The 26,250-nt window shown below is 45.8% G+C and overlaps 1 protein-coding gene across 1 annotated transcript in view; it reads left to right on the plus strand.

Annotated features, from left to right (window-relative positions):
• Positions 1 to 26,250, plus strand: part of DENND1A (DENN domain containing 1A) — a gene marked incomplete at its 3' end in the record, with an annotated part of 1,241,355 nt that overhangs the window by 1,043,696 nt on the left and 171,409 nt on the right. Inside the window, exon 16 of the mRNA XM_089664905.1 lies at positions 20,013 to 20,053. Coding sequence (XP_089521031.1) covers positions 20,013 to 20,053 — 41 coding nt within the window. The remainder of the gene's footprint in view (positions 1 to 20,012; positions 20,054 to 26,250) is intronic.

Raw genomic sequence — 26,250 nt, forward strand, 5'->3', positions numbered from 1 at the left:
TGATGTATGGGCAATGTGCTGCTTGTCATAAACTACTGTATCTCTGAAGATCTGCATCTGCTTAGAACCAACTTTGCAGATTTTTTGCCTTTGTTAGTCTCTGGGACCAAAAATTGTCTATGTGTAAAAATGTTTTTTCCATGATTTTCATTACATATACAGTAGGTGTTTGGGAGGACTTTTATTAATTTGTGTTTTTTTTTCTCTGTTTTATTGGAGCAGTAGAGAATATATACAGCAGTATTACTGTTAAGCTCTGCTGCCCACTCTGGCTCATAAAATATCTGAGGAGTGCCAGAGGGTTGACTCCTCATGTTCTCTAGACTTGACTGCTTTCATTTTGGAAAGTCAAAATTGCGTACAAGTTGGCCTGCTGCTGTGTATGACCTCAAACCTATACATACAAACTCCACAAGGATCCCCAAGTATGTAATAAAATGATTTCATTATTGTCTATTGATGGACATGTGAATGTAGTAATTATTGGACATTCAGGTTATACTGTCACCTACAGAATGTTGGGACACTGGTAAACAAAAATATTAAACCAGCCTCTGTATAACCTTATCTCCAATCCGTTTTTTTGCTACTGTCCTAGAAGGTTACCGGTAGTTGCCTTTTTCCTTTGGTGACTTTTTTTATCTGGGTGTTTATGTAAGAATTTTGTTAATTAAATAGATAGAAACAAAGCAATATGCGTAAAGAAACCATATTACTGGCCTTTGAGGATTTAGAGGAAAGGCATATAGGACTCTTACTTAATAGTACTTTGTCATCTTAAGTATTTAGAGCTTAGCCTATAGTACCAACTGCAAGTTTGTAAGCATATAGTAAATTAGCTGTCAGGGGTCAGGCTCAGAGATCAATAGCTATAGCAGTTAAAAAAGTTAAAAAGGCTATAGATAATAAGAAAAGAACTTTATTCAATATAAAATGAAGGAACACTATCATCATTTAAACATTACAAAGAATATAACAGAATATGCAAAAAGGAAATAAAGGCAGAAAAAATTGAAAACGAATGACAGATTGCAAAAGATAGCAGGACCAACCCCCAAAAATTCTTCAAATATATTAATAGTAAAATGGTCCGGTCCAAGCATGTAGGCCCTTTACAAAATAATCTAGAGTGGGTAACTGCGGACAAAGAGAAGGCAAATTTATTTAATACCTTCTTCAGCTCTGTGTATACAGAGGAGCATGGGGGAGCTCTTGTCCATAATGGGCATGGTATTGACACAGCTCCAGATGATCCTAGATTGTAAGCTTGCAAGAGCAGGGCCCTCGACCCCTCGTGTATTGTATTGTTTCTGTCTTGTCTCATGTTCTGTCCTCCTTGCTATTGTACAGCGCTGAGCAAACCCTTTGGCGCTATATAAATACTGTATAATAATAATAATCCACATTGGCTCACAATTGATATGATCCAAAAATATTTAGACAGTATAAAGGTGAATAAAGCACCTGGACCGTATGGAATACACCCATGGGTCCTTACAGAATTGAGCTCTGTCATTTCAAAGCCATTGTTTCTAATTTTTAGGGACTCTTTAATGACTGGCATAGTACCACTGGATTGGCGTAAGGCCAATGTGGTGCCAATATTTAAAAAGGGGTCAAAATCTTTACCAAGTAATTATAGACCTGTTAGTTTAACTTCTATAGTTGGGAAGATACTGGAGAGTTTAATAAAAGACCACATAGATGAGTTCTTGCTGGAAAAAAATATTTTAGGCAACAGACAGCATGGATTCAAGAAAGACAGAAGTTGTCAAACAAATCTGATTTCTTTTTATGAGAAGGTGAGCAAAACCTTGGACAGAGGGATGGCGGTGGACGTGGTATACTTGGATTTTGCAAAAGCGTTTGACACAGTTCCCCACACACGGTTAATGTGTAAGGTAAAGTCTACAGGCTTGGAAAAATACGTATGTAAATGTATAGAAAACTGGCTGAAAGATCGTATTCAAAGAGTAGTGGTTAATGATTTATACTCTGAATGGTCTAGAGTTGTCAGTGGTGTACCCCAAGGTTCAGTGTTGGGACCCTTACTTTTTAATATATTTATAAAAAATATAGGGTCTGAGATTAGAAATCCCATTTCAGTCTTTGCAGATGACACCAAGCTCTGCAGTGGAATAACGTCCTTACAGGATGTCTTCAACATACAAGCCGACCTCAATGCACTGTTTAATTGGTCAACTATGTGGCAAATGAGGTTTAATGTTGATAAATGTAAGTTTATGCACTTGGGGCTTAAGAATATGCATGCATCATACATACTTGGGGGAATACAACTGGGGGAATCAATGGTGGAGAAGGATCTGGGAGTTCTGGTAGATCACAAGCTTAATAATGGCATGCAATGCCAAGCTGCGGTTCCTAAAGTGAGCAAAATCCTCTCTTGTATTAAAAGAGGTATAGACTCCAGAGAGAGAGATATCATATTACCCCTGTACAAATCATTAGTAATACCTCATCTGGAATATGCAATTCAGTTTTGGGCACCAATTCCCAAAAAGAAAATTGGGGAACTTGAGAAAGTACAGAGAAGGGCAACCAAACTGATAAGAGGCATGGAGGAGATCAGCTATGAGGAAAGATTAGAGGAACTGAATTTATTCTCTCTTGAGAAGAGGAGATTAAGGGGGGATATGATCAAGAAGGGGTGCCCGTAGCGAAAGAAAGAAAGAGAAGAATAGCGCAGGGCAGATATGACTAGGTGAAGAGGGAGAAAAGACAGGAAAGGGTTACGTTAAAGGGGAAGGGTTAAAAGGTTACCTGATTGGTGTTAGTAGTATTGGGTGGGATCATCCTTGAATCTTGAGGGAGTGTTGTGGGGTCGGACGAGCCAGTGCTAGTTTGCAGCTGAAGAGAAAAGTTGGCAGAGTGAGACCATGTCTGTCAGGGCTCCAGGGTATGACCAGAGGTATGTGAACTGACGCAGGGAAACGCAGGCTTCAGATATGTTATAAACAATATAATTTATTAATACTAACAATACAAAACGCAGTGCAATACTAAAACATAACACAGTGCAAACGAACCAAACCAAACCACCCACAGATAACAGTACATACAATGCAAGCGTCGTCAGGCAGGCCGGGTCAATAACAATCGGGCAGGTAGGTACAGGGGGTCAGGCAGAGAATGGTCGGGGTCACAAGCCAGGGATAAAACAGGAGAAGTCAGCAGAGGTCCGGATCAGGCAGGGTCAGCAACGAATCAGACAGAGACAGGGACAGGAACAGGGATGCAGGAACAAGATACAGGGCCCAGGAAAAACACACACCAAGGCAGAGACTGCAGGTCTGGCCATCCCTTAAATACACCTGCATAATCAACTTCAGGTGTTTGGCTGGCTGCAGGGTTGAGTCTCTGATTGCTGGGAGCACCCGCTGGCCAGCCCTGGTACTGCAGCCCACAAGGCAGGTGAGTCCCACCATTACTGGCAAGTCCATTCCTGACAATGTCGGACCTGGATGCAATGCTGACTCAGCTGCGGGAGGCTGCTGCTGTACGTGGTACTGCCTGGCTTCAGGGACAGATCTCCGGGATGCTGGGGGACCAGCACTTGGGGCCAGTTGCAGGGGGCGGCTGTTCCCGCATGCTCGGAGGTCAAGTCCTTTTGAGCGCTATAGCCCGGAACCCGCCCCTGGAGCTTTGCGTCTCATTGGGAGCCCCATCCATGAGGGACCCTCCGGGCCTGCCAGCAGGACCCTCTCCTGCTGCTGCTGGCAGTGAGCCTGGAAGGAATCCCCAGCAATAGCGGTGCTCGGTGGGCAGAGGACCTCGTGGGGCCAGCCCCTCCCCCCCACCCGCTCATCGGACAGCTCGGGACCCTGGCGACTCCTCCCCTGACGAGGTGCCTGTCAGGGAGGAAGTCCGGCGAGGGAGAAGATCAGCCACGGCTGCTGGGCTGTCAACTCCTGCGGCCAGCAGCCCATACAGGGAGACAGGTGCGGCCACGCGGGAAGAGCAGGGTTGGCATGGTGACGGCGGGGCACACTGCACATCACAAGGCCGGGACATCGGTGGGCGAGTCTGGTGCCGGGAGGCGTGTGCAGCACAGATCAAAGGCATCTGGAGCTCCTGGGTCTAAGAAGTCTCCTGTTTGGCACAGGATGGATTATCCATCCTTGGACGAGCTGGTGCGATCCCAGGTAGGTGTGGCAATCGGCCGTGCTGAGGTGGTGGATGCTGGATTGGCGGCTGATGGGACCTCTCCTGGGCAGCCTTGTGAGTTGAATGTTTAAATTTATTTGTTTCCTGTGTCTTCCATTTTGCGGGATTTGTTAAGGGGTGGGGCCTTCTGTCTAGCGGCGTCTGCGGCGCCCGTTATGGTGGGGGGTGTGGACTCTGCTCCCCGCGGAGCGAACGTTGCTGTTGCCGTTCTGGGGACGGATCCCAGTACTGCTATCGGCCTTGCGTGACCTGCTACAGCACTTTGAGCAGGGTGGGGGGGTGAGTTCCGGTCCAGTCTCCGCGTGGGTCCCTACGGGAGGAGGGGACATGGTTGGGGGTCAAGAGCGTGGCCTCTTGGTGCCCAGGGTTTTTTCTTCCCAGCATTCTGGATCAGGAGGAGGGTCTGCCCATGCGGAGAATGGGGTAGTTGGTGTGGGGGGGGGGTTCCCAGTCCGTGGCGTCGGGGGTTGGAGCTCGTCCTTTGGAGCTGGTCCACTTGGTGGACTCAGCTAGGTGCGAGGTCTACGTTTGTTTTGAGGGCCCCTTGGGGACCCACTTGCAGCCGGATGTCTGGGAGAAGATTTCTAGAGGTGAGTATTTGGAGATCTTCTCGCTCCTTCCCCTGATGACGGGGGCAAAGAGGATGCTGAAAAACGGCGTTTTCGTTTTATCCCGCGTACATTTGCCATTATAGATAGCGTTATTGGTGAGAAGACTCCTGAACACTGCTCAGGGCTCTTCTGTTACCTCAACGCTATTCGTGAGGCACATAGGGTTTATGGGGGTACTGCGTGGCTCCGTTACGACGAACAGTTTAGGCAGCGCAGGGCCGTCTGCCCATCCCTACGGTGGGATCACAAAGACATTGGCCTTTAGATGTGGCTTATGACTCCGGCGTGGGTCACTAGTCCATTTTTTCAAGGAGGGGCCGGTAGTTCGTTTGCCCCGGGGCAATCAGCCACAAAACGCAGGGAGTTTTGTTGGCAGTTCAACGAGGGCTCCTGTAAATTTGGTGGTACTTGCCGGTTTAAACATGAATGTTCCGGTTGCAGCGGCTCTCATTCTTTGTCCCTTTGCTTTAAACAAGGCAAGGGCCATGCCGGAGAGCTTGCGGGTATGAGGGACTACTCCGGTGAGGGTGCAAAGGATGCGGCTATTCCTAAATAGATATCCTGATCAGGCAGTGGCGGCGTTGCTGGAGGTTGGTTTTTTGGAGGGCTTTCCGCATCCCTTGTTTTTTAATTTCCATTCCGCCGTTGGCGCGGAATTTGCGATCGGCGGTGCAGCATCCAGGGGTAGTTTCCGATAAGGTGAATAAGGAAGTGGCGTTGGGTCGCATGGGTGGTCCGTTTTCGACTGCGCCTCTGCCAGGGTTGGTTGTTTCTCCCCTGGGGGTGGTGCCCAAAAAGGAGCCCAATAATTTTTGCCTAATTCATCATCTTTTTTTCCAAAAAGGGGGGTCAGTTAATGATGCCATCGCTCAGAAGGCGTGCTCGGTGTCGTATACTTCCTTAGATGCTGCGGTTTTCTGGGTGCGGAGTTATGGGCGTGGTGCTCTTATGGCAAAATTGGACATTGAATTGGCTTTCCGGTTGTTGCCAATTCATCCTGACAGCTGACAGTTTTCATTTATTAGGTTGCCATTGGCAGGGCACATTTTACGTAGATCGGTGCCTTCCCATGGGGTGTTCCATCTCCTGTGCCTTGTTTGAGATGTTTAGCTCCTTTGTGGAATGGGTGGTGCGGTACGTTTCAGGAGTGAATTCCGTCATTCATTATTTGGATGATTTTCTATGTTTGGGGCCGCCCGATTCCAATGTTTGTGCCATTCTTTTGGCCACCCTGTAGCACATAGCCGAGCGTTTTGGGTTTCCGCTGGCTATGGAGAAGACTGAGGGTCCGGCCTCGGTGATCACCTTCCTGGGCATTGTGTTGGACTCCGGCGCGATGGAGTGTCGTCTGCCAGAGGACAACCTGGTGGCGCTCCAAATCGAAATTTGCAGTATCGTGGGTAAGATCCAGCTTAGGGCCTTACAGTCTTTGTTGGGTAAGCTGAATTTTGCCTGTCACATTATGCCCATGGGTCTGGTTTTTTGCCGCCATTTGTCTGCTGTGTTGTCAGGGGTCACCTCGCCTTCTCATTTCATTCGCCTGACTCAGGAACACAGAGCGGACTTGCGTGTCTGGCACAGTTTTTTCAATTCCTTCAAGGGCCGCTCCTTGTGGATGGCCGGCCTGGTGAGCAATTTTGATTTGGAGTTGTTTATGGATGCGGCTGGGTCCACGGGCTATGGGGCCTTCTTCAGGGGTCATTGGAGTGCGACACAGTGGCTGTCTTCTTGGCGGGTTTTATAAAAAATCTGGTTTTGCTGGAGCTCTTTCCGGTTGTGTTGGTGGTGGAAATTTGTGGGGAGGATTTTTGGAATGTGAGGGTGGGTTTTCACTGCGATAATCTAGGGGTGGTTCAAGTCATTAACCGGGTCTCGGCTTCTTCGCAGCCGGTAATTTCCTTACTTCGCCACCTGGTGTGCCTCCGATTGAATGTCTTTCTTTATGCTGTGCATCTCCCAGGGGTTGACAATACGATCGGTGATGCATTGTCTCGTTTTCAGTGGGACAGATTCCGCTAGTTGGCACTGGCTGCGGAGCAACACGGGGTGCCTTGTCTCGACTGGCTGGAGGAGATTGCTTCGGGGTCGTCGCAGGATGGATCCGACGTTCGATGAGTGAGGCTACGTGGTCAGCATACTCTAAGGTGTGGCTGGAGTGGCAGGAATTGTTACAACAGGCCAGCCTGGATCCTTGGGGGTCGGAAGTTCGGTTTGCGGTCGTGTATTTGGTAGCCCAGTATTTTGAGCAGGGCTTGTCCACTTCTGCTCTGGATCGCCATTTGGCTGGCTTGGCTTTTCTATTTAAACTTCAGGGCTGTCGGGACTTTACCAAAGATTTTTGGGTTTGACAAGCTCTTAAGGGTTATCACAGGGCCAATCGGCTTAAGGATGCGCGTTGTCCAGTCTCCTTTAAGTTGTTGTGTGATCTGTTTGAGCGTTTGGATGGTTTGTGTTCCTCGGTTTGAGGTTGGCTTGTTTCAAGCGGCCTTCGTGGTTGCCTTTTTTGGGGCTTTGCGGGTGGGGAAGCTGGTTAGTCCTTCTAAACTGGTTATGGGAGGTTTGTTATTGTGGGATGTTTTCTGCTTGGTTGAGTGGGTTCAGGTGTACGTCAGCCGGTCAAAAAAGGACCAGTTGGGTCGTAGCGTGCGGGTGCGTTTCTTCGCCATTCCAGGTTCTCTGGGATGCCCGGTTCGTGCAGTCCGGGATTATATCTTCGGTCGTCCAGCAGTGTCTGGCTCCTTTTTTGTGCATGCCAATGGGTCTCCTCTGTCCCGGGTTTCAATTTGTGGCGGTTTTTCGTAAATGTCTGTCGGCTGCGGGCTTAGAAGCGTCTCTTTATGCCTCACATTCTTTTCGCATCGGGGCGGCCACTGAGACTGCTTGGTGCGGTTTGGACGAGGCAGTGGTGAGGCGTATTGGGCGCTGGGAGTCATGTAGATTTCGTCTTTATGTTTGTCCTCACTTGTTGACGGACTAGGTGGGGGGTTTTGTGTTCTGTTGTTTGGTGTCATTTGCGTTTTTATGTGTGGTGCGTTTTTCTGGTTGTAATTGTGTAATTTTGTTTTTCAGGTGGTGCGGTGTGCCTGGTGTGGATTGTAGGTCACTCCTACGTTTTTTGGGGGGCCAGGCAGGTGGACATGCAGCCTAATAGCAGGCAGCTAGGCTTTACTCGGGAGGCTGCATGTATCCGCTGGATTGGGGTGCCGGGTATGATGTGGGGCCGGGTGCTTCCTGAGGTGCACCGCTTCACAGCATTGGATAGGCCGCCAGATGTGCTGGTGCTTCATGCTGGGGGCAATGATTTGGGGGTTAGGTCTATGCGGGAGCTGGTTCGGGATGTTAAACTCGATTTTCTGCAGTTGCACAGAGAATTCCCGGACACTGTAATTGTGTGGTCCGATATGATTGCACGGGCTTCATGGCGATCGGTGGCGAAAGTCAACAAGGCCTGTGTTAAGGTGAACAAGGAGGTGGGGAGGTTTGCCATACGTAATGGAGGGCTGGTGGTTCATCACTCAGAGTTGGAGGTGGAAACGTGGCACTACCTGCGTGGTGATGGTGTGCACCTCAACGTGGTGGGGACGGATATGTGGTCCTTAGGTTTGCACGATGGCATACAGCGAGCGGTTGATTTGTGGCGTGGCACGCATGGGTAAGGGCTTCCCCAGCGTGCTGTGGCAGTTGTTGGTCTTGGGAGGTTTCTAATGGTTTTTGAAGATAAATAATGGTTGGGATCCATCTCGTATGGTGTGCCCGGGTAAATTCCAGTTAACCGAGGTTTGACTGGAAGGTGGAGGTCTACCTGCGGAGGGTGTGTCCTTGTCTCCGAGTCAGTGCGTTGCACCTGGTGGCCTAGGAGGAACATTAAGTTTAAGGTTCTGCAGGGAGAGATCAATATTGTTTTGGGTGCCTGCCTAGACCAACAACTCATTCCATAAGTTTATGGAGGTTTCTGTTTTAAGGAATGTTTTTCTGTGTATTTAAGTTAAATTGTTAATAAAAGGCAGTGAAGGCCATTTTACTCCAACAATGTGTGGTCTCCATTTATTGGTGGAGGGAGTGTTGGGAAAAAGGGAGGGTTTTCGGAAGTTGGGTAAGTATGTTTTGGTGTGTTAGCATTTGCCAACACATCTCTTCTACACTAGTCATGTATAAATACATCAGTGGTTCATATAGTGAACTCAGTGTAGAGCTATTCACCCAGAGGTCATCACAGAGGACAAGGGGGCACTCTTTACGTCTGGAGGAAAAGAAATGTAATCTTCAAACACAGAAAGGTTTCTTCACAGTGAGAGCTGTGATAATGTGGAATAGACTCCATCAAGAGTTGGTTCTGGCCAGCTCAGTGGATTGCTTCAAAAAAGGCCTGGATTGTTTCTTAGATACACAGAATATAACTGGATACTAACATTTATAGGTAAAGTTGATCCAGGGAATATCTGATTGCCTCTTGGGGGATCAGGAAGGAATTTTTTTTCCCAGCAGGAGCAAAATGGATTGTGCTTTGTTGGTTTTTTTTTTTGCCTTCCTCTGGAGCAACTGTGGGTATAGGATTATAACTTTTTTTTTTCTATGGTTGAACTGGATGGACGTTTGTCTTTTTTCAGCCAGACTAACTATGTACAGTTGCAAGAAAAAGTATGTGAACCCCTTGGGATTACGTGGAGTTTTGGATGAATTGGGCATAAAATGTGCTCTGAATGTCATCTAAGTCACAACAATAGAAGAACACAGTCTGCTGAACATAATACTACACAAACATTAGATGCTGCCATGGTTTAATTGCACATAACATGTAAACATTCACAGTGCAGGGAGGAAAAAGTATGTGAGGCCCTAGCTTAATGACTTCTCCCAGAGCTAATTGGAGCCAGGAGTGAGCCAACCTTGACTCCAATCAGTGTGATGATATTGGATGTGTTGCTGACAGCTGTCCTGCCCATAAAAAACACACACCTGTTTTGGGTTTACTGGTTTCAAGAAGCACTGTCTGATGTGAACCATGCCTCGCAGAAAAGAGCTCTCAGAAGACCTACGATCAAGAATTGTTGACTTGCATGAAGCTGGAAAGGGTTACAAAAGTATCTCCAAAAGCCTTGATGTTCATGTGTCCACGGTAAGACAGACTTTCTACAAATGGAGAAAGTTTAGTACTGTTGCTACTCTCCCTAAAAATGACTGCAAGACCACAGCGAATGCTGCATGAGGTAAAGAAGAATCCCAGAGTGTCAGCTAAAGACCTACAGAAATCTCTGGCACATACTAACATTTTTGTTGACACATCTACAATAAGGGAAACATTAAACAAGAATGGAGTACATGGGAGGACACCACGGAGGAAGCCATTGCTGTCCAAAAAGAATATTGCAGCACGTTTGAAGTTTGCAAAAGAGCACCTGGATGTTCCACAGCACTACTGGCAAAATATACTGTGGACAGATGAAACCAGGATTGAGTTGTTTGGGAAGAACACACAACAATGTGTGGAGAAAAAAGGCACAGCACACCAACATCAAAACCTCATCCCCACTGTAAAACATGGCGGAGGGAGCATCATGGTTTGGGGCTGCTTTGCTGCCTCAGGGCCTGGACGGTTTGTTGTCATTGATGGGAAAATGAATTCCAGAGTTTATCAAGACATTTTGCAGGAAAACGTACGACCATCAGTCCGCCAACTGAAGCTCCGCAGAGGATGGGTGATGCAACAGGACAATGACCCAAAGCATACAAGTAATTCAACAAAACAATGGCTGCAACAGCACAGAATACGCCTTCTGGAGTGGCCCAGTCAGAGTCCTGACCTCAACCCGATTGAAATGCTGTGGCATGACCTTAAGAGAGCAATTCACACCAGACATCCCAAGAATATTGCTACACTGAAACAGTTTTGTGAAGAGGAGTGGTCCAAAATTACTCCAGATCGTTGTGCAGGTCTGATCTGCAACTACAGGAAACGTTTTGGTTGAGGTTATTGCTGCCAAAGGAGGGTCAACCAGTTATTAAGTCCAAAGGTTCACATACTTTTTCCTCTCTGCACTGTGAATGTTTACATGTTATGTGCAATTAAACCATTGCAACATCTAATGTTTGTGTAGTATTACGTTCAGCAGACTGTGTTCTTCTATTGTTGTGACTTAGATGACGTTCAGAGCACATTTTATGCCCAATTCATGCAAAACTCCACGTAATCCCAAGGGGTTCACATACTTTTTCTTGCAACTGTAACTAGTAGAGAGGTTCACATTGACCAGCAGGATAAGTTCACAAGCAGGTCACCCTGGCGGATTACACAGGCTCTCCTGATGTGTGGGGATTAAGCACTAACCGGTCTTCACCAGAGATAACAATGGTGGAGATGGGTTTCGCTGCATGTTAGTGCCAGTTTGCAGTCCTCTGGTTCGCTCCACCAGGAGGTGATGAGATGGTAACAGATGTAGCAGGTAGGGGTCAAGCAGAAGCGTAGTTAATAAACAAGCCAAAGGTCAGTAATAAGTAGTTGCAAGTTGGGCATTCAAGCAGTGACAACATACATAGAGCCTCTTTCCTCTGCGTATCCACTGGTCTACATTATATGCCTGACGTAATGTTCTACCCCATTTTGACTTGTATTACTGTTTATAATATGTCTCGTCTGCGAAACGGGAGGCAACATGTCATGTTTATGTTATGACTGTGATCTATAGCTGTATATGCTCTATATGCTATTTTGTTTCTTCTTATATTAATAAAGTATTTTTGGGGAAAAAAATAAGTAGTTGCAAGTTAGGATCAGGTGGAATTGTAGTTGAGGAACTAGCCAAACATCTCTAACAAATGGTAGCAAAGATTAGGACAGCTGTATGCAAGGAGCAAGATATAGGCTGGAGAGAGCACAATAATCTGGCAAAGGAAGTGCAGATAAATGGCTTGATTCTCCAAGTGGAACAAAGAGTTAAAGGTTCAACAGAAACAAAATACAAAGCAAGATTGCAAAGAGATAAGACAGGGAGATGTCCAGCATCTTAGTAGGCACAGTGAGAAAGGCTACAGCCACACACCAAAGAGCTCCCGCGTTTAGATCTGGACCCTGACAATAGGAAGGGGTGTCAAAATATTTTTCCGTATAAACAGTTCTTTGTTGGCCTATAAAAGGGGTCTCTAAACTATGGCCCTCCGGCTGTCGAAGTACTACAAGTCCCATCATGCCTCTGCTTCTGGGAGTCTTGTCTGGCTGTCAGAGTCTTGCAAGGCCTCGTGGGATTTGCAGTTCCTCAACATTTGGAGGGCCTTAGTTTGGAGATCCCTGGCCTATACAATAATTAGTATTAACAGAATGCAGAAGACTAGAGTTGTCTGAGAAAAAAAGAAGGAAGAAACTAAAGAGAGAGGTTAGCATAATGGTAATGAAGGGGGGGGCGGAATTATATTAGTAACTTTAATCAAGTGTAGCGCTTACTCCCAAAGTAGTCTCTGGACAATTGGATAACAACAACCGTTCTGGCAGTGCCATACCCTCTGACACACCAAGTCTGAAAAATAATGTTTATTTGGCCAAGGCACCCAGGCAAACAAACAAAAACGGTAGGAACAGCAAGCAGTTACAAACAAAGGCAAAATGATACTGTATGTTATCTGATAACAACTTGTAAATCAAGTATAACTAAACATAACCTCATCTGGTACTCAAATCCTGGCCCAAGTGGGTAAAATCCACAACTCCTAGGTCCTGAAATATGGGGGAGCCCTAAATATGGGTTATTCTCACTCAGAGGCAAAAAGTCTCAGTCCCTCTTTAGCCTCACCCACTGGCCAGTGATACACCTGATGTTGGCTAGCATTGGGGTCCAAGATGACGTTGGAGCGCTCTTAACAATGTGTTCTTGTAATCCCAATAATTTAGGGGGAATCCAGAATTAAGATGGTGCTTTAGGAGTAGAGTAACAAAATGGTGGCCAGTGGCCTCACACCATTCAGCAAATCATCATTAAGCCACCTCCTTCTCATGGGTGTATGGAACCCTGGATGCACAATAGTCTGCTTCCTGCAAGATCCGAAGTCACCAAGTCTAGTCATTGTATTGATGATCTAGGCATAAACTACTGGCGCTTCGGATTGGGAAGTCCTCAGCCACTGCTCACTAACTTCCTCCTCTCCAAGCAGGTGGGGCAGTGGGTTGGTACTGATCTAGAAAGCAGAAGGTAGCACTGACACTCCATGCATTACCAGCCTCAACAAAGTTAAAATGGTCAGCAACACACCTGCTGATCTACACAGTGCTGCTCTCTCCTTCTCTCCATGTGAGACTCAGTCCTCAGCCCCAGGCTTTGGAGTCCTTTTTCTCCTTACTCCACAGTACTTCATCATTGGGACTTGCAGTCCCATAATGTTATTTACTTGATAGGGGCTGACTTCATGGTCCCCTGTAGCCAATATCCTTATGTCCCCAAGCAAAGGTAAAAAAAAACTAAATCCACCTGGCTAGTTACTAGAGGTGGGTCCTTCCCCTTGCCTGCACTAACAGCCAATTTGTGCTCAGTCTTTCCTCTTCCTCCCTGCAGGGACAAGAGGAAAAATGTCCTTGCTGTTGTTTATTCTCAGAACTCCTGGGCTTGATTTAAAGAACCCAGCCATGTTTCAAATATGTTGCACGGCCTAGTCTCTGCTCAGCAGTAGTAAAGTTGTATGAGGCCTACTGAACAGTGAATGAGACCTCATACCTACACCTTCCAACCCCACCAAGATCCACAATTATGTAATAAAAATATTTATATAGTGACAAACAAAAACGTTAATCCAGCCCATGTGGAACTCCACCTCAAGCCATTATGCCTCATTATTTTTTGCTGGTGTCCTCTGAGATTGGTTGTCTTTTTTCTTTGATGACTTTAATCAAGACTTGCTGCTTGAGCTACATTCCCCTCTCTACAGCTATTCAGATCGGCATATCTCCAGCAAAAGCTTTGGAAGTCATACTCTGTTGGACTGGAAAATTGTGGGGTAGCCTGTAGTGAGATCTTCAGGCACTGGGCTCTGCACTGTGGTACTTTGCAGACCTCTGTGTAGTGAAGTACTAGAAGCTACCTCACAGTTAGCTACCTCTATGAAGCTAGCGCACAGTTGGCTCAGTTTTAAAATATATTCCACCAACATGTTACAGTGGTGTTGGTGACATTATCTGCCAGGTGGAGTGTTGCTGCTGTTCCTGGTTTCTAAGCACTTCATGGATCAACAGCTCTCTGGTTCCATTCCACTACTCACTTACTGGGACCTGGTCATGTCTGGATGCCTATAACCCTCTTCAGCAACAGCTGCTCACTTTTGTGAGTACTTGAGGCCTTGCCTCACTTTAGTCCTAGTTGTTTTCTTATACAGTGTGTGCAAAATGTCTTTGAAAAGTACACTGAGGACAGTCCTGCTGCAGCTGGTGACCTTAACATATACTCCTCCATTCTTGCAAGGGGTAAATTATCAGTATCCCCAGAAGTGGTAAATGCCTGTAACCTACAGTCAGGTCCATAAATATTGGGACATCGACACAATTCTAACATTTTTGGCTCTATACACCACCACAATGGATTTGAAATGAAATGAACAAGATGTGCTTTTACTGCAGACTGTCAGCTTTAATTTGAGGCTATTTACATCCAAATCAGGTGAACGGTGTAGGAATTACAACAGTTTGCATATGTGCCTCCCACTTGTTAAGGGACCAAAAGTTGGTTGCAAAGGATTTGCAACCAAGTATTAAAAAGTGAAAGTTTGATTTATGATTATTATTTTGTCCCATTACTTTTGGTCGTTTCATTTCAAATCCATTGTGGTGGTGTATAGAGTCAAAAATGTTAGAATTGTGTCGATGTCCCAATATTTATGGACCTGACTGTAGATCCTGAGGCCCCCATTACTATAGGATCATCCTGATCTGAGCCTCATTTGTCTGTTCAGTGGGAGTCTGGGGCCTAAAGTGCATCAGTAAAGACATAAAGTACATCACTAGTAAAGACATCAAAAATCCGTTTAGGATTTTTTGATGATTTGTGCACAATTACTAGAGCAATCTGATCACAGGCCCTAAGCATGCTCTGGTGCCATCCACAACAAAATCTACTGAACCTCCACACTTAAGTGTGCCAAAGGATTCTGCTAGCATTTCTATTTCAGTGTCCGCACGGTCTACTGAAAAGACTTTAGTTGAGCAAATTACGTATGATTTAGGTTTACATAGAGTTATTGATAGCCTGATTGATGTGTTACAATATAAAGGATTTTTTTAAAGGGGGATTTATTGATAAGCAATTTCTTCCGACTGTAGACACTCCAATCATCCACCTTAACAAGCATAACAACAAATAGGTTGATGATATTCTTACCTATAGGGATTTCACTGACAAAGAGTCGGAACTCCTACTTAGATCTCACTTTGAGTTATCTTGAGTAACTCTCCATCCCCTATTGGCAGTGACTCTGATTTGTGAATCCATGTCATTGTGGATCATATCTCTTAAAGGAGACCTCTTCATTCCAAAGATAAACCTTTGTGTCCTGAATCTTTTGAAACAAATGTCTAGAGCAGTGGTTCTCAACCTTCCTAATGCCGTAACCCTTTAATACAGTTCCTCATGTTGTGGTGACCCCCAACCATAAAATTATTTACCCAGTAATTATAATTCATGAGTGTCGTTTTACCTCCAATACTGCTCCTCTCAACACAGTAGCTGCTTTTAACAGAGTAGCTGCTTTCAACACAGCAGCTGCTTTCTACACAGCAGCTGCTCTTTACACATCGAAAATATGTGTTTTCTGATGGTCTTAGGGGACCCCTGTGAAAGGGTCGTTCGACCCCCAAAGGGGTCGCGACCCACAGGTTGAGAACCACTGGTCTAGAGCCTTGTGATTCAACTGTGATGGTCTCTTACAGTCATCTAAGCTTGAGTCTCAATGTCTGTTCAGATGTGTAGGGCATTTAGGCTTTCTGCCTGGCATGCTGAGGATACATGAAAGAAACCTTTCATTTGCTTACACTTTAAGCGTGGATGTCTTTTTTGTTCTTCCTCTGACCTTGTCATTTCTGATGTCTCAGGATTTGTACATGCATAAATCTTGGGATGTTGCGGAGCAACCCCATTCTTCCCTTGTTACTACAGTAGTGCCTCATATACACTGATCAGCCATAGCATTTTGTCCACCCACCATAACATGACCATTTATTAAGTAGGTTCCCCTTTGCTGCCAAAACAACCCTGATTTGTCAAGGCAAGGACTCCACTAGACCTCTGAAGGTGTTCTGTGGTATCTGGCACCAAGTCATCAGTAACAGATCACTGCCTCTGCCAGCCTGCTTTCTTCCCATAATGCATCCTGGTGCCTGCTCTTCCCCTATGTAAGAAACGGACATGCCATCCACATGATGTTAAAAAAAAAAAAAAAAATGAATCAGACCAGGATGCCTTTTTTCATAGCTCTGTGGTCCAGCTTTGATGCTCATGTGCCCATTGTAGGCGATTTTGGCTGTGGACAGGGGTCAACATGAGTGCCTTCACCAGTCTGCGGCTACACAGCCCCACAAACATCAAACAGCACAGTTTATGTGTTCTGACATCTTTCTATCTTAATAAGCTTCAATTTGTTCAGCAATTTTATCTACAGTATCTCTTCTATTGGATCAGACTACATTGGTCAGCCTTTGCTCCCCACATGCATCAATGAGCCCTGGTTTTCCTTTTTTGGATCACTTTAGGTAGGTCCTGACCACTGCAGACCAGGAACATCCCACAAGAGCTATAGTTTTGGAGTTACTCTTATCCAGGGGCGGACTGACAACTTATGGGGCCCACGGGCAATAGGGAATTATGGGGCCCCCGTGTCCTTGCCCTTACACCCAAAAAAGCCTATGAAAAGTACCAGGGGCATCTAATGGGGCCCCCTACTGACCCTGGGCCCTCGGGCAGTGCCTAGGTGGCTAAATGGTCAGTCCGCCCTTGCTCTTATCCTATTGTCTACTCTTTACAACTTGACCCTTGTCAAAGCCATTCAAATACCTATTCTTGGCCATTATTTTTTTTTTTTGCATCCAACACAACCTCACGGACAGCATGTTCACTTGCTGCCTAATGTATCCCATCCACATGCAGGTGCCATTGTAACAAAATAATTAATGTTAATCACTTTACCTCTTAGTGGTCATATTGTTATGGCTAATTGGTGTGTGATAACAGTCTACCTAATCTACCCACCAGACCGGAAGCCTGCTGTCTCATTTGCTCAGCACTCTGCATGAAGGTACATTCCCATTTTTGCAGGTGGAAGGCTTCAGACCCTTGAATCAGATGATTATACCCCTTGCAGTGCTTGAATCTCTTTATCCAAATCTCTCACCTGAGGGATTGTATGGCTTTCAAGATAGACAGGGATCAGTTCCTACTGTTCCTTTACTTTGTAAGACTTTATTGTTTTGTGTCCTACAGTTGCTCTGGACCCTACCCACAACATTGACCCTAGTGCCTTTTCCTGGCATCACAATTGTGACTCAGCAAACCTTCACTGAAAAAAGTAATTTTCCTAGTTGCTTGTATTTCATGCTAAAACGAGGGTCCTATAACCTCAATTCATTGTGAATCTTTGTCTCTTACCCTTTAGGGTTTTATAGGATTGTTGGGGGTCTATATTAATATAAACCCTCTTCTGGTGCTTCCCCTTAAGCCATTTACAATTTCTTGCTTTGAGTTATCTTTGAGTTATGCAGGGTGTTCACGTAAAGGTTTTTTTTTTTCGTTCAACCAGCGGGGTGAAAAAAAAAGGACAGATTTTCACATCCAAACAAGCAATGGTGAGGTGGGAATCTTCCCCACCACGCTATTGTATTCTGACATCTGGGACTCCCCTCCTGCTAGCAGATACAGATTAGCATTGCAGCCGTTGGCTGCATGCACTGATTGAATGCTAGTTTTCCAGCAGGACTGTTGGACTGGATTGGTTGAACAGAGAGCAGTACACATGTAACCAAATTTCAGTACATGTGTACCCAGCTTTAGTGAATCTGGATTTTGTACAAATACCAATCTGGTCCTTCAGGCCCAGAGGTTTGGCTAACTATTGCCAGATTCTAGCCATGGTAAGAATGAACCTTGACCCTCATCCTAAAATGCTTCTCCTAATAGATTTATCCATTTACCTATTCCTTGAGTCTGGTTTAATGGAACAATTTCCTAAATTGATAGGAGATCCCTCTGTTGGTTGGTCTTTTAATCTGTCCTCTGCTGGATCTTGTCAATTTGATTTTCATGTTTGTTGAGTCTCTCAATATCTATATCCCACCCCTCAGACTGATTTTGAACATCTTGAATATTCAAGAATTGTTAATTGGTGTGTTCTCAATGGACAATCAAGAGAATAAGATTTTTGTAGTTACCGTAAAATATCTATTTTTTTAAATCAATTGGAGGACACAAGTCTTGCCCCTCATTGTCAGTCACAAAATGTAATGCTTTCTCTCAAAATTGAGGTATGACGTTAGAAGCGGCATTATGCGGGGACTGGCTTAACCTTTTTTTTTGCCAGTGTCTCAACCTCTTGTAGGTGACAGTATAACCCGAATGTCCAAAAAATACTAAATTCCTGTGTCTCTCAATGGCCTTAAAGAACAACATTTTGTGATAAGTACAGAAATCTATTTTTTTCTCTTTCTGAGCTCATGGAGTAGTTAGGGAGGTTCTCACACCTAAGCTATTCATTGACTTGAGATAATTGCCATTATTGTCTAGTCATAGATTGATGAAGAACCACTCAGTAGTTTTCTGCAGACTAACTTGTTTCATGGGAGAATTTAGGTATCCAAAGTTACTTTTTCTAGATGGTTTCTATTCAATATAGATGTTACTAAGGTGACAACTCAGTACACAAGCATTTTATAAGTATACCACTATCATTCTGCAGATTGGATGTGCAGCAGCCTTCAGTTCCAGTTTTTTTTTCCGTATAAGTGTAATTCTTAGTATTAGGAGTACACAATCTACCCAGAGCTCAATCTTCTCTGAGATTATCTTTTTAATAGAAACCATACTTACTCTACTGAACCCAAAGACAGCGCAAACACCGACCCATTCAGTTTCTCACTTATACAATGATTAAAGATATTAATGAAAAAGACACATCACATCAGGAGTTAACCTGGATTAATTATGCATATCAGAGTTTCTGACCTTAGAATTTTTTCTGCATGCTTGTTTCAAGCTAGTGATGTGGAAAGTACTGAACTCGGGCAGCCAGGCAACAAGCATTTTCAGAAACACAGCGACAATGCATATTTTTCCCTAAACAAGTTTTCTGTAAAGCTGATTGGTCGTTTTATGTTCTTTTTTCTTAATTCAAAATGTTTCATGCTTTAGTGAAATTATTCTCAGACTACATCTTTCACTTTTTTGAGGCTATGCGCCTTAGGACACAGGCCTTAGGTCAAGACATACTATATAAATGTTAGATTTTTGGTCTCTTTACAATCCTTTAAGGCTGCGTGCAGGACTGGACATTTGGCCTAAATAATCTATATTCTGTAGTCTATATTCTGGCAATATTACCAATGGTAGGTACAATTAGAGGGTAGAAGGTCACTCATTATAGCCAAAAGTAGCACAAATGGCTTATTCGTTTTAAGCATCCAGAGAGACCCGCAAAGGGTTAAATACACATAAAAAGCACTCCATTATGAGGTATGTACACATATATTTACAGTATGTAAAGAAACCAATAAAGAGAGATCTAAAGATTTTATGATTCTTTTTGTAATTAAATATTTAGGTGGTTTTGTATGATTCACAAAACCACTTTATCACTATTTTACCAGCTATGATGGGCCTGGCAGTACTCTTATCATACTAGGTCTACTGTGGAACTGTACTGACATGGGTCTCCTTTTACTGTTTAAACCCAAACAGAGGTAGATTTTGAGAGGCAAGTGACAACACACCTTTCCTCCCTAGCCAGAGAGTAGCAGCAATTCAAACCTTATGAATGAAAATGGGAATTGCTGCAAAATGGCTACTTTGAGTGGGGTGTCTCTTTTTTTGTAGATTTGTGTACCTTTCCAACCATAGGGATGGCAATTCATATGCCTGATGCACTTAGCTGGTAATTGTGGGGGGAGTGCAGGGCCATAATGTAAATTTTATTTCAACATAATTTGTGTTTCATGTCACAGTTTTTTATTTAATGTATACAATATTTGTTGTGTTTCTTATGCAGGCAGTGACAAGCTGTACCACCAGTGGCTGTCGACAGTAAAGGTAAAAGTGCAATGTTTTTATACAGTACTATCCAATTAGTATATTCTGCACATATATATATATATATACAGTCATGGCCGAAATTGTTGGCACCCTTGATATTTCTCCAGGAAATCATGTATTTCTCACGAAACGTATTGCATTAACACATGTTTTGCTATACACATGTTTATTCCCTTTGTGTGTATTGGGACAAAACAAAAAAAGGGAGGAAAGAAAGCAAATTCGACATAATGTCACACAAACCTCCAAAAATGGGCTGGACAAAAGTATTGGCACCCTTTCACAACTGCGGATAAATAAGAATGTTACAAGCATGTGATGCTCCTGTAAACTCACCTGGGGCAAGTAACAGGTGTGGGCAATATAGAAATCACACCTGAAAGCAGATAAAAAGGAGAGACGTTCACTTAACCTTTGCATTGTGTGTCTGTCTGTGCCACACTAAGCATGGACAACAGAAAGAGGAGACGAGAACTGTCTGAGGACCTGAGAACCAAAATTGTGGCAAAATATCAACAATCTCAAGGTTACAAGTCCATCTCCAGAGAACTAGATTTGCCTTTGTCCACAGTGCGCAACATTATCAAGAAGTTTGCAACCCATGGCACTGTAGCTAATCTCCCTGGTCGTGGACGGATGAGGAAAATTGATGAAAGATTGCAACGCAGAATAGTCCGGATGGTGGATAAGCAGCCCCAAACATGTTCCAAAGACATTCAAGCTGTCCTGCAGGCTCAGGGAGCATCAGTGTCAGCGCGAACTATCCGTCGACATTTAAATGAAATGAAACGCTATGGCAGGAGACCCAGGAGGACCCCACTGCTGACACAGAGACATAAAAAAGCAAGACTACAGTTTGCCAAAATGTACTTGAGTAAGCCAAAAGCCTTCTGGGAAAACGTCTTGTGGACAGATGAGACCAAGATAGAGCTTTTCGGTAAAGCACATCATTCTACTGTTTACCGAAAACGGAATGAGGCCTACAAAGAACAAAACACAGTACCTACGGTAAAATATGGTGGAGGTTCAATGATGTTTTGGGGTTGTTTTGCTGCCTCTGGCACTGGGTGCCTTGACTGTGTGCAAGGCATCATGAAATCTGAGGATTACCAAAGGATTTTGGGTCGCACTGTAGGGCCCAGTGTCAGAAAGCTGGGTTTGCGTCCAAGATCCTGGGTCTTCCAGCAGGACAATGACCCCAAACATACGTCAAAAAGCACTCAGAAATGGATGGCAAAGAAGCGCTGGAGAGTTCTGAAGTGGCCAGCAATGAGCCCAGATCTAAATCCCATTGAACACCTGTGGAGAGATCTTAAAATTGCTGTTGGGAAAAGGTGTCCTTCCAATAAGAGAGACCTGGAGCTGTTTGCAAAGGAAGAGTGGTCCAAAATTCCGGGTGAGAGGTGTCAGAAGCTTATTGATGGTTATAGGAAGCGACTGATTTCAGTTATGTTTTCCAAAGGGTGTGCAACCAAATATTAAGTTAAGGGTGCCAATACTTTTGTCCAGCCCATTTTTGGGGTTTTGTGTGACATTATGTCATATTTGCTTTTCTGCCTCTGTTTTATATTTGTTCCAATACATACAAAGGGAATAAACATGTGTATAGCAAAACATGTGTTAATGCAATACCTTTTTTGTGTGAAATACTTGATTTTCAGGAAAAATATCAAGGGTGCCAACAATTTCGGCCATGACTGTATATATATATATATAGATAGATATATATAGATAGATATATATTGATATACATATAATTATAATACACACACTATAATTATTATACAGTGTTTATATAGCGACAAAGAGTTTGCTTAGTGCTGTACAATATAGTGGGGGACAGTACATGAGACAATACAGTAACAAAACAATATACGAGAGGTTCGAGGGCCCTGCTCTTTCGTGTTTACAATCTAGGAGGGAGGGGATAGTGGTACAGGAGGAAGTGGCTCTGGGGGATGGAGTGGTGGGAGAAGTGGAGAATATCGGCATTTAGGTGAGGGTGGGGTAGGCTTCCCTGAAGAGATGGGTTTTCAGGGTGCGTCTAAAAGTGAGGAGGGTAGTTGACTGTCTGATGGATTGGGGTAGTGAGTTCCAGAGGATGGGGGAAGTCCTGGAGAAGTCCTGCAGTCGGGCGTGGGAGGAGGAGACCAGGGAGCTAGATAGTAGGAGGTCTTGTGAGGAGCGAAGAGTACGGGTTGGGTGGTATTTGGGTATCAGGTCGGTAAGGTAGTTTGGGGCAGTTTTATGAATGGCTTTGTACATCAATGTTAGTAGTTTGAACTTAATGCGTTGGGCAATCGGAAGCCAATGGAGGGAATGACAGAGGGGGGTGGCAGATGTGGTGCGGTGGTAATGTGGATGAGTCTGGCCACTGAGTTCAGGATAGACTTAAGCGGGGATAGTCTGTGATGAGGTAGGCCGGTAAGGAGGGAGTTGCAGTAGTCGAGTCGTGAGATATTAAGGGAGTGAATGAGTTGTTTAGTAGTGTCTGGGGTTAGGAACGTACATATTTTGGAGATGTTGCGGAGGTGGAGCCTGCATGAGTTTGCCAGTGATTGGACATGGGGTTGGAAGGACAGATTTGAGTCTAGAGTGACACCTAGGACTTTGGCTTGCAGGGGGGGAATGATGGAGCGTTGTTGGTCGTGATGGAGAGGGTGGGGGGGGGGGGCGCAGGCTGGGGGGAAAATTAGGACCTCGGTTTTGGAAAGGTTTAATTTGAGGAAGTGGTGTGGTTGTTCTGCCAGGGTTGAAGCGGTCGGGGTCTAATGCTGCGGGTGGTTAGGGGTGCAAAGGAGTCTAAGGCAGCTGACAGCGAGTTGTTATACGCAGTAGTGGACAGGTCAGGGCATGACAGTGAAAGGATACTGTCGTAAAGATGGTCAGCTGCAGAGTGGAGAGGGGCTGGGTTCAGGTTGCGGAGGTCACGGCTGGTGATAGTTGGATGTTTGGGGGGGGAGGTGTTTGAGGACGGGGAGACGGAGAACGTGATGAGGTTGTGGTCAGAGAGAGGGAAAAGGGTGTCTGTGAGGTTGTGGGGGGTGCAGAGATGAGAGAAAACGAGGTCCAGGGTGTTCCCGTCGGTGTGGGTGGAGGACTGTGTGCACTGTGTGAGTGCAAAAGAAGAGGTTAAGTGGAGGAGTTGGGGTAGCCGAGTTGTTGACGTTGATAGGGATATTGAAGTCACCGAGGATGATGGTGGGTAGCTCAGAGGAGAGGAAGAATTGTAGCCAAGCGGAAAAATCGTCAAGGAAGCGGGATACGGGTCCGGGAGGCCGATAGATTACTGCAATCCTCAGAGGGGTGGGAGAGAAGAGCCGGATGCAGTGGGCCTCAAAGGAGGAGAAAGATAGAGAGGGGGGGGTTTGGGAGCACCTGGAAGGTGATCAGCGGTGACAAGATCATGCCGACCCCACCACCTCTACGACCGCTCTGTCTGGGTGAATGGGTCCAGACGAGACCTCCATAGGAGAGTGCCGCAGGGGAGGTGGAGTCAGTGGCTTGGATCCAGGTTTTGGTGACCGCTAGGAGGTTGAGGGAGTTGGAGATAAAGAGGTCATGGATGGCGGTGAGCTTGTTGCAAACCGATCGGGTGTTCAGGAGTGCAACCGAGAATGGAGGGGTGGATGTGGGGAGGAGGGGGACAGGTATTAGGTTGAGGGGGTTGCGGCAGTTTGTGGGAGTAGGAGGGTGCCTAGTGGGTGAGTGAGGTGGTGAGGGACCAGGGTTCGAGGAGATGTCCCCGGCGGTAAGGAGAAGGGTCAGAAAGGTGGCATGGGAACGAGATGTGCAAGAGCGTGTGAGTCTGTTAGTGGTGGCGTGTGGGTCGGTGGAAGAGTGGAGTATTAGGAGGAGGTGTTGGGAGCCGTAGTGAGGGTGCAATGTACAGTTGTTTTGGGGGAGTAGGGGGGTAGAGGGAGGAGATTTTGGGAATGGAGGAGAGGAGTATGAGGAGGAGGAGTACAGGTGGCATATTAGGAGGGTGAGCGGAGTGCTGGTCAAGTGAGGGAGGTGAAAGGTTTCAACTCAGGGCGTATTGATGCGTAAAGTCTGTCGTACAATGGCGGATCCCGTTGATGTAGCTACTTGTAGCAGGAGTACTAGTGAGTAGGATCTGAGTGGATGAAGATCAGTTCGGTAATTTGCAGGTAGCAAGTTCCAGTCTGCGTAAGTCCCAGGTTTGAGGGTTATGAGGGGGTCATCAGGTGGACTGCAGGTCAAGATAGGGTTGATCATCCAGTGGGCACAGGAGGTCCGGGAGGCCTCACGGAAGGCAAGGCCGTTCTCCGGGGGTAGGGTCGCTCACCAAGTCTACTTCGGGGGTGGATAGAGGGGCCTTGGGTCAGGGTCGGGCCGCGTCTTGGTAGGCTGTGGCAGGTCTCGCTACTCACGGGGGTATTCAGGAGGGCCTCAGGGCCGGGTCAGGCCACGACGTGGAAGGTTGGGTCGGGTCTCGTAGGCCGGGTTCATCTGTGGGAGGAGAAGGAGAGTGGTGGGCGGCTGGGTCATCTGCTGGCTAGTCCCGGCAGTCTGTAGGTGCTGTAAGCCGGCGTATGTAGGTGCTGTGGGCCAGCGTCTGTAGGTGCTGTGGGCCAGCGTCTGTAGGTGCTGTAGGCCGATGTCTGTAGGTGCTGTAGGCTGGCATCGGTAGGTGCTATAGGGCCCGGCATCTGTAGGTGCTGTAGGCTGGCGCCTGTAGGTTCTGTGGGCCGGCGTCTGTGGGCGCTGTAGGCCGGTATCTGTGGGTGCTATAGGACCCGGCGTCTGTAGGTTTTGTAGGGCCCGGCATCTGTAGGTGTGGTAGGCTGCGTGGCAGGCCCCCCTCAGCCAGACTGGATGGCGCTCAGAGCTGTGCGGTGGCTATTGCCGAAAGTATAGGGACGCCTGCCTTTACAGGCACATGAACTTTAATGGTATCCGAGTCTTAGTCCGTAGGGTTCAATATTGAGTTAGCCCGCCCTTTTGCAGCTATAACAGCTTCTACTCTTCTGTGAAGGCTGTCCACAAGGTTTAGGAGTGTGTCTATGGGAATGTTTGACCATTCTTCCAGAAGCACATTTGTGAGGTCGGGCACTGATGTTGGCTCATACTCTCTGCTCTAATTCATATCAAAGGTGTTCTACCGGTTTGAGGCCAGGACTCTGTGCAGGCCAGTCAAGTTCCTCCACCCCAAACTTGCTCATCCATGTCTTTGTGGACCTTGCTTTGTGCACTGGTGCGCAGTCATGTTGGAACAGGAAGGGGCCATCCTCAAACTGTTCCCACAAAGTTGGGAGCATGGAATTGTCCAAAATGTCTTTGTATGCTGATGCCTTACGAGCTCCCTTCACTGGAACTAAGGGGCCAAGCCCAACCCCTAAAAAAACAACTCCACACCATAATTCCCCCTCCACCAAACTTTACACTTGGTACAATGCAGTCAGTCAAGTACCGTTTTCCTGGCACCCGTCAAACCCAGACACGTCCATTGGATTGCCAGACAGAGAAGTGTGATTTGTCACTCCAGAGAACATGTCTTCATTGCTCTAGCGTCCAGTGGCAGCGTGCTTTACACCACTGCATCCAACACTTAGCATTACACTTGGTGAAAGGCTTGGATGCAGCTGCTTGGCTGTGGAAACCCATTCCATGAAGCTCTCTACGCACTGTTGCGCTTTTCTGAAGGCCACACAAAGTTTAGAGGTCTTTAGCTATTGACTCTGCAGACAGTTTGCGACTTCTGCGTACTGTGATCTTCAGCATGCGCTGATCCCTTTCTGTCATTTTACGTGGCCCACCACTCTATGGCTGAGTTGCTGCTGTTCTCAGTTGCTTCTACTTTGTTATAATATCACTAACAGTTGACCGTGGAATATTTAATAGCAAGGAAATTTCACAGATGGACTTGTGGCAACCTATCACAGTACCACTCTTGAATTCATCGAGCTCCTGAGAGCAACCCATTCTTTTACAAATGTTTGTAGAAGTAGTCTGCATGTCTAGGTGCTTGGTGATTGGAACACCTGAATCCAATGATTTGGATGGGTGTACCAATACTTTTGGCAATATAGTGCACACCGATCAGCCATAACTTTATGACCACTCACAGGTTAAATTAATAATATTGATTATCTTATTACAGTGGCATCTAAAAGTGGGTGGGATATATTAGGGGGCAAGTAAGCATGTTGTTTTTGAAGTTGATTGGTCAA

This window comes from Staurois parvus, unplaced genomic scaffold, assembly GCF_062004578.1.
Source record: "Staurois parvus isolate SC_StPar_1 unplaced genomic scaffold, SC_StPar_1.0 ptg000002l, whole genome shotgun sequence".
Classification (NCBI taxonomy): Eukaryota; Metazoa; Chordata; class Amphibia; order Anura; family Ranidae; genus Staurois; species Staurois parvus.